Genomic DNA, 9,152 nt, shown 5'->3' with positions numbered 1-9,152 from the left:
CCTTGGCCGAAATCAGCAAAAATGCCTCCCATTGCTCGTTAGTGAGTGTACCACCTTGGGTGTAGCTTTACCATGTAAAGTAGATACAGCTCTTGCAGTATAATCGGCATTGATAGCTGCATAGCGAGGGGCGGGTTTTATTTAGTTTTAGTGAGCGAAGGTGTTGGCTTGTAGTTATCGTTAATGAACTTCCGATTTACGCAGAGAGCAGTGAGCCAGCAGAAATTTGCTTCGGCTTAGTTTGCAACGTTGCATGATTTCACTGTAGATGTACATTTTGTGTCCCCTTGATCATCCTGAATCCCGGGTTCTCGGTATGCTCGAGCAGCGGCATGGGCGCCCTCAATGCCTTGAAGGGATGGCTGAGTGGTTGCCCATTTTGGTGACCTGTCAATTGAAGCGATGTGTTCGTAAAATTTTTTGTGCTTTCCTGTCGATGCAGGGGGGGGGGGGGGGGGGGGCAGTAGTTACGGATGGGGGACTTTGTTTCGGATACTGGGTCAGTCGCAACTGCAGTAGCGATAGCAAGGTCGATGACTAGTGGGGCAGTTTCTACGGATGAGCATTGCTTCAGTTGAAGTAGGTCATATAGTTCAGGAAGAAGCCCATACAGTGCCGGTTGCTACGAAGTCCAGGTAAACGCACTGGCATCAGGACCAATGCCCTCAACTGTTTACGATTCGAACCTGCCAATTTCTTTTATAGATTTTATGTCACATGTGTTGACAGCGACGAACATGTCTTGAATGAAATAATTTAATTAAGACTTGAAGTATTATTTGACCTATGACAATGACCAATAATGTACGTATTCTTGTACTGCATCTGATGAAAATTGGTGGCGTCATCTGCAGCTTTGCTTTTTTTAATGAACTTCTTTATTTTCACTAATTCACTCTCACCTTGATTTTACAGAGCCATCACCGAGCGAGGAATATAAACGCCCTGAAACTTTCAATGTCGAAGTGTGCGTTGTGACAACCGAGGACTACCGAAACAAATACAGTGATTATGTACAGATGGTTTCTTACTTCGGTGCAATGATGAATTCGGTACGCTCCAATAATGTTTTGATGAGATGCATGTAGTGTTCAAACAAGCGTTAATCCATATAGGCTAGCAAAAAGATAAACGGCAGCAAGCTCCGAAGCTAAACGTTAATTCGGCATGGACGTACTGCCTCTATATAAGCTGGCATTCATGCGTACCTGTACCGATGCAATCTCATTTCTAGTATTCATGATCAACCTAGCTATCGCCACCTTTCGACAATTATTAGGACTCAAGCAGCCGGCATATTAATTCCAGAACGACACAAAAATTTTGTGTTTCGGTCAAATTCACAATAGCCGGTTCCTTCTGAAGTAGTAACTTGCGCCACCGATGTTTGGAATGCTTCTCTATATAGCACTTTATAAGCGGCGGTTTGGGAGCCGGTTTTCTCCTCTGTTACGCTTTTTTCTCCACTGACTCTTGCTGAAAGAAGGGACCCCACATAAGATCCACATAGATGAAGGGCATCTTTAACCTGCCAGTGTTTAAGAGACATCTTTTATTGCCGATATCTCATAGCACTCGAAGTCGCCATTTGAGCCCCAAGACCAAACCCATGACGTATCGCACTGACGATAGTGTCGTCTCAATTAGCTTGAAGTCAGGTTGAGCAACTAGTACAAACACGTCCCTTAAATAATATATATATATATATATACTGATTTCTTGGCAGCTGATTGATCAGTATAAGATAGTCACAAGAAATTGAAAAACATAACAGGATTTAATTTACGACGTTTCGGCATGAGGACCAGCTTTTCTTTAAAAAGGCTGGTACTCCAGCGAAATGTCGTGAATTAAATCCTGTTATGTTTTTTTTAATTTCTGGAGACTTTATCTCATATATATATATATATATATATATATATATGAGATAAAGTCTCCAGAAATTAAAAAAAAACATAACAGGACATAACATAACATAACATAAAACATATATATATATATATATATATATATATATATATATGCAAAACTTTTAGATCACCTCAAAAAATCGCTAGTAGTGCTGTTTCCGTCAAGTTACGACTTACGTAGCTTCATTTATTGGCCTTAAAAGAAAGTTGTCACGTGATCAGCTGCTCGCTCACTTCTCTGCCCCAATGTGCACCGAAAGTCTTATCGAGGAGAGGACTTCAGAAAATGGATTTCAGTCTTTAACCCTTAATCTGCCACTCCCGAGATAACTCGGGCTACCACATATGCACACCCCCTGCCTCTCCCGAGTTAACTCGTTTTGGCCTTTTAACTCACCCCCTGCCGCTCCCGATAATACTTGTGTAAAAAAAAACTAAGCAAACATGTAGCGCCATCTATGGAGAGACTCTGTAATCAAAGACTCAAAGAATCAGAGACTCTGTAAATTCATAGATTTTGTAGGATAAATTTTAAACAACAGATGGCGCGCATGTTTTCACATCCGAGTCACTTCGTTTTGGTCTGCGCACAGCAGCCATGAGGCTATGTGCCACACCCGTCCGCGCTTTGACGGACGAAGAAATTCAAAATTGCTTGTGAATTCGGAGTCCAATGATAATGAGAACGAGGAAGGAGCCGACCTAAGTGCCTTGTCGAGTGATGACAGCGATGAAGTCCCCCTGCCACCGAAAAATCCGCGTAAGTGGAGTAAATTCGACTGGCCAGATTGGTGCTGGAAGATTTGATTCATTACAACTAATATCTATAAGATTATCCTGAATAAACATATCTACATGTCCTGCAGAGCATTTTAGTTCGTTACTAGCAAAAAATTTCCAGGAAACTAACATGCGAAAAAAACCCGGCGGGGGTGTGCAGATGTGAGTAAAAAAACCTGGCACTGAAAGGGTTAAGGCGCGTCTTGGGACGTTGAAGTGGCACAGTTGTCATGTGGAAGCTTTTTCTTATTGTGCGGGTTATGGTTAAAGGCCGGTAAAAAAACTACTTTACGTCAATATTGCTTTGCTGCAAATGTCTCAGTAAGATGTTTCTCAAAGCGAGCTACAACTTATTCATTTACACTTTGTTCCTCAAGTCAATAATGAAAAAGTTAATTAAGCTTAACTAATTAATCAACCTTGAAGAACGAACAAAACACTGCAGACTAGGTCACGCGACTGTAACCAACCCTCATTTGGTTTGAGACGGCTAGGACACGCCTTGTTTTTTAAAACCTTGGGTACATTTAGCTGGGACACCTGGTATATATATATATATATATATATATATATATATATAGCAAACAAGGGAAGGGTATAAATTAAAAAAATCCCCTGTGTCCCTTGGTTTCTGTGGCTATATATGTATATATATATATATATATATATATATATATATGTGTGTGTGTGTGTGTGTGTGTGTGTGTGTGTGTGTGTGTGTGCGTGCGCGCGTGTGTGTGTGTGCGTGTGTGTGCGTGTGCGCACGCGAAAACAGCAACAGAAACCAAGGAACACAGGGGATTTTTTACTGATTTATTTCGTGCTGTTGATCAATGAAGAAGATTACTTCATAGCGAAAATAGTGACCTGGTGTGGCGTCGAGAGCGACGGCCGGGCTGGAAACGCTGTGCAGGAGTGGCGGCGAGGTGGCGAGGGGCTGCTGGGGCGGGCCGGGTTCTGATGAAGGTTGCGTGGGCGCGAGCGAGACCGGTGCAGGGCCAGAGGCTGGCGGAGGTGAAAACGGGTCCGCTGCGTAGTAGAGTTGCGGCGGAACATAGTAGGCGCCGAAGTCAGCCAAGACGGCCGCACGCAACTCATCGTATGGCCGGCAGCCGAAGGCAGAGTCGGTGAGCCGACGCAGGAGGTCGGTCGGGAGGATGTCGTAAAGGATGGCGTGTTTAAACGGCTGGATTGTAATGCCGTTCAGGTACATCGCAGCCTCCAGTTGGCCGAACCACCCGCCGACGCCTGCAGGCCGGAACGCCGGGAGCGGGGTTCGAAACTTGGGTCCTTCCAGTACGCCATGCTAGGACGCCGCTGGGATAGAAGGCACGGTTCGCCGGGTCACCACTGTTGAGGATTTTGCGGGGTCGCAGCGGAGCACCAGAGCAAAATGACCAGCATGGCGGGCTTCTAGTTCCGAACAACCCGTGCCGGGCGTGCGCTTCGAGCACGCGGTGGCCATCTTTATTTTGATCCATAACTACAGCGCAAACGACAGGACAGAGATGAAGAAGGGACACCACACAGCGCTGACTCACAACTAAAGTTTATTGGATGCCAGAAGGTATAAATACCTCCCTGGCGGCCAGAAAGAATGCAGTCCACACTTACATGCGTGACTGACATAATAGTGTGACAGTCATATGCCGACAAGCAAATCACATGCGCGAGAATACAATATAAGCAGTGACAGAATACAATATAATCAGTGAGCAAGCACGTCAATATTCGCAATCAAGGTATCTTCTTTCTTTTTCTGACAACGCGACAGATGAAGCACTGATGCATTCTTCCGAGAGCCTACCTATTAAGTGAGCTTCAATGATCTCCCTTGCCAGCGAGTCACGGTTCTTTTCTAACACTGCACTTTCCTGATAGTTTGGCGCACAGACGTAGGTGTCATCGTCATCTTCATTGCCTTTGCAGTGCCTGCAATGTTTCGCTACGTGGCCAGAGATAGCGAAACGGGAGACATTATACTCATGCTCTCTGAGTCTTTCGTTTAAACATCGGCCGGTTTGGCCGATGTATCGCTTACCACAAGATAGTGGCAGCGAATATATCACCCCTTCCTGGCAAGGCACGAACTGTTTTGCGTGCTTTATCGGGCACTTGCGCGATTCTTTAATCTCTGAATTGACATTCTTAATCAGGCTGGACAGTCGTTTGGGCGCCGAAAAGACGACATCAACGCCTGCATGTTTTCCGATTCTTTTCAGATTGTGCGACACTTTGTGAAGATATGGCAGCACAACAATCTTCCTTTTCTTCGTCTCTTTCGTACATTTACTATTTCCTTTTGATTTTAACTTTTCCAGTAGTTTTCCTGCCACGGAAACTAATAATTCAGACGGGTAGCCTGCCTTTGCCAGGCGGTCTACTTGGTTGCTGAAGCTATGCTTCAACCTGTGTTCACAGGATTTGTTGACTGTGTTCCTAAAAACGGTATGTACAATTGCTCTCTTCACCAGCTTGGAGTGAGCTGATGAAAACGGCAAGATGGGCTTAACAGCACGGGGCTCATAAGCCCAACAAACATGAGATGGAGTGAAATGAAGCGAAAGATCTAAAAACCTAATAAAATCATTCAATGGTACTTCGTGTGTTAAAACCAATGGTGTGAGGCATTCTGAGAACACCGAAAGGACGTCAGGGAATTGCTGCTCGAAACCGAGGTTGTCACAATCTAAAAACACAAGGTAGTCATCAACAAATCTAAAAATGCTACAAACTCTGGAACCTTCAAATCGCTCTTTCATGCTTCTGTCTCGGGCTGCTAGGAACACGTCACTAAGGAAAGGCGCTAGAAATGAACCAATACAGATCCCCTCTTTCTGAATAAAAACTTCGCCATTCCATTCCGCAAAAGTTGAGCTAAGATACAGTGACAACAATTCAAGGAACCCAGTAGTGGAAATTCCGCTCTCATTCTGAAATGCAACAGCACCATATTCATCAATCAGATCGTTAACAGAAGACAAAATTTCTGCTTGAGGAATGGTGTAATAAAGATCCTTTACATCGACGGAAAATCCACAAAGCTTCTTACTGTAGTTACTTTCTAGGAACGCGATAACATCTTTCGAACTTTTTACTCTAAAAGGGTCGTCAATTGATAAAAGATTCAGTTTTTTCTGCAGGAACTTAGCTACATGCTGCTGCCATGTTCCAATTTCCGAGACAATTACACGAAACGGCCACTCTAGTTTATGTGTTTTCGCAGTGAAAAACATTTGCAACCACTTTCCTGAGCTGCTGTCGATCTTACTTGAAAGCCTAGTTAATTCCAGCCTATTAGCAAGTTTCTTCGCCTTGCTCTTAACTTTTGAGGCGGACACATCACTGCGTTTTTCAAACATCGCAAGAACAGCTTCCGATGCTTTCGACAAATATACGTTCCTGTCCAAGACAACAAAACCTCCGTCCTTATCAGAAAGTAGCAGAGAGCACGAGTTCTCTTTCAGCCAACTAACCGTCTTATGCGGAGGTAGCTTCGTCCCCGATGCCCTGTACCTCGTTAACATGTCCACACCTTCCGAAATGCAACTGTCCACCTCAACTCTGTCGGCCTGCTTGGAAACTTGCTTTACCATGGCTAAGAGTTCCGGTCTGGATTTCTTGGGCTCCACAGCAAACTTCGGTCCCAGCCCCAGGACTTGCCTGACGTACCCAGGAAAGGGGATGCTTTCAGGGGTGTGGATCTGTTGTCTTGTTGATACACTGTTGTCTTGTTGTCTTGTTGGAGCATAGACCTTACCACCGAGTTCCTATGGCAGCAAACGCTTCCCGGCCTTCGTGCGCTGCTGCCGAAGAAGAGTGTATCAACAAGACAACAGATCCACACCACTGAAAGCATCCCCTTTCCTGGGTACGTCAGGCAAGTCCTGGGGCTGGGACCGAAGTTTGCTGTGGAGCCCAAGAAATCCAGACCGGAACTTTTAGCCATGGTAAAGCAAGTTTCCAAGCAGGCCGACAGAGCTGAGGTGGACCGTTGCATTTCGGAAGGTGTGGACATGTTAACGAGGTACAGGGGAACGGGGACGAAGCTACCTCTGCATAAGACGGTTAGTTGGCTGAAAGAGAACTCGTGCTCTCTGCTACTTTATGATAAGGACGGAGGTTTTGTTGTCTTGGACAGGAACGTATATTTGTCGAAAGCATCGGAAGCTGTTCTTGCGATGTTTGAAAAACGCAGTGATGTGTCCGCCTCAAAAGTTAAGAGCAAGGCGAAGAAACTTGCTAATAGGCTTGAATTAACTAGGCTATCAAGTAAGATCGACAGCAGCTCAGGAAAGTGGTTGCAAATGTTTTTCACTGCGAAAACACATAAAGTAGAGTGGCCGTTTCGTGTAATTGTCTCGGAAATTGGAACATGGCAGCAGCATGTAGCTAAGTTCCTGCAGAAAAAACTGAATCTTTTATCAATTGACGACCCTTTTAGAGTAAAAAGTTCGAAAGATGTTATCGCGTTCCTAGAAAGTAACTACAGTAAGAAGCTTTGTGGATTTTCCGTCGATGTAAAGGATCTTTATTACACCATTCCTCAAGCAGAAATTTTGTCTTCTGTTAACGATCTGATTGATGAATATGGTGCTGTTGCATTTCAGAATGAGAGCGGAATTTCCACTACTGGGTTCCTTGAATTGTTGTCACTGTATCTTGGCTCAACTTTTGCGGAATGGAATGGCGAAGTTTTTATTCAGAAAGAGGGGATCTGTATTGGTTCATGTCTAGCGCCTTTCCTTAGTGACGTGTTCCTAGCAGCCCGAGACAGAAGCATGAAAGAGCGATTTGAAGGTTCCAGAGTTTGTAGCATTTTTAGATTTGTTGATGACTACCTTGTGTTTTTAGATTGTGACAACCTCGGTTTCGAGCAGCAATTCTCTGACGTCCTTTCGGTGTTCTCAGAATGCCTCACACCATTGGTTTTAACACACGAAGTACCATTGAATGATTTTATTAGGTTTTTAGATCTTTCGCTTCATTTCACTCCATCTCATGTTTGTTGGGCTTATGAGCCCCGTGCTGTTAAGCCCATCTTGCCGTTTTCATCAGCTCACTCCAAGCTGGTGAAGAGAGCAATTGTACATACCGTTTTTAGCAGCACAGTCAACAAATCCTGTGAACACAGGTTGAAGCATAGCTTCAGCAACCAAGTAGACCGCCTGGCAAAGGCAGGCTACCCGTCTGAATTATTAGTTTCCGTGGCAGGAAAACTACTGGAAAAGTTAAAATCAAAAGGAAATAGTAAATGTACGAAAGAGACGAAGAAAAGGAAGATTGTTGTGCTGCCATATCTTCACAAAGTGTCGCACAATATTGTCACGTTGTGGTGACGGCAGTCCAGCGGTCAGGAAGACACCAAAAGGTCTTGTAAAAGAAGCTCTTTATTTGGGCTGACTTGCGCCCGGAAAAGAACTGAATCACTCGGCGGCGGCGTAAGCAACAAGCGTGCTCGTCAATCGTCGAACTACGAATGTCCGCCGCTCGCGGCATCGCTCAATTTAAAGTCGGCAAGGAAACTTCCAGATAGCAGGACAAGATCACTACAGTAATCTGGAAAAACCTAGATGCAGCCTTTCATGGCTGCGATCAATCGAGATTAGTCTGGTCGCTTCTCGCGTCACGAACAAAAGTGATAACAACCCTTTCCTGCAGCCCTGAGCGTGAACGAACAAACAGTACACTGATACGTGGCATTACCCCCCTTCCAAAGAAGCATCGTCTCGATGCTTTAAAATGAAAATAAACACGGAGAATGCAAACTTCGTGTCCTTTAGCGTTCGTAATACGGTTTAAGGGCAGCGGTAAAAGCTTCAAGTCTGGCCGTGTCGTCGTCGGTGTTGTCGTAGGTGTCGTCGTCGTAGGTGTCGTCGTGGTAGGGGTCGTCGTGGTAGGGGTCGTCGTGGTAGGGGTCGTCGTCGTAGGGGTCGTCGTCGTAGGGGCCGTCGTCGTAGGGGCCGTCGTCGTAGGGGCCGTCGTCGTAGGGGTCGTCGTCGTAGGGGTCGTCGTCGTAGGGGTCGTCGTCGGAGGAGTCGTCGTCGTAGGGGTCATCGTAGTTGAGGCATTGTTTGGTGTTCTCGTTGATGGACGATCTTAGTTCTGGCTCTCAGAAGCAGCCTCACCTCCAGAGGCTGCTTTATTCAGTTTAACCTTCGGGGGCTGGGGGAGCGTCCACGCACGGCGTAGCCTCAGTTAGGAGATACAAAGCGTGGTGACGATGGCGACGGGGAACGTGATAGGCGGCTGGGCGATGAGCATTCTTCCCGACGCAAAAACTCCTCGATTTCGGCTGGTTGCTGGCCGGGTCGGAGTTGTAGGGCGTCGTAAGAAAACCTTCGGATGCCCATTCTTCTGTATGGGCAGTACCGGAGAATGTGACCGGCTTCTCCACAGTGGAAGCATAGTGGGCGGCGCTGGTCGGGTGTTCTCCACTCGTCGCATTTCCTCGGCCAGGTG

General features: G+C 45.7%; 2 protein-coding genes across 2 annotated transcripts; one reads left to right on the top strand and one right to left on the bottom strand.

Annotated features, from left to right (window-relative positions):
- Positions 1-570: 570 nt before the first annotated feature.
- Positions 571-6,286, bottom strand: LOC149329797 (uncharacterized). The gene is made up of 2 exons (XM_089559301.1): positions 4,732-6,286; positions 571-644 (listed from the first exon to the last, which is right to left on the bottom strand). Exons 1-2 carry the CDS (start codon positions 6,284-6,286, stop codon positions 571-573), a joined length of 1,629 nt encoding a protein of 542 aa, XP_089415427.1.
- Positions 6,285-8,029, top strand: LOC149329796 (uncharacterized). The gene is made up of 2 exons (XM_089559300.1): positions 6,285-6,358; positions 6,439-8,029. Exons 1-2 carry the CDS (start codon positions 6,285-6,287, stop codon positions 8,027-8,029), a joined length of 1,665 nt encoding a protein of 554 aa, XP_089415426.1.
- The last annotated feature ends 1,123 nt before the right edge of the window (positions 8,030-9,152 follow it).

The sequence above is a fragment of the Amblyomma mixtum genome, chromosome 9, assembly GCF_055824585.1.
Source record: "Amblyomma mixtum isolate Tamu chromosome 9, ASM5582458v1, whole genome shotgun sequence".
NCBI lineage: Eukaryota > Metazoa > Arthropoda > Arachnida > Ixodida > Ixodidae > Amblyomma > Amblyomma mixtum.
The sequence above is the reverse complement of the archived record's forward strand: the minus strand, read 5'-3'. Positions and strand labels throughout refer to the sequence as shown.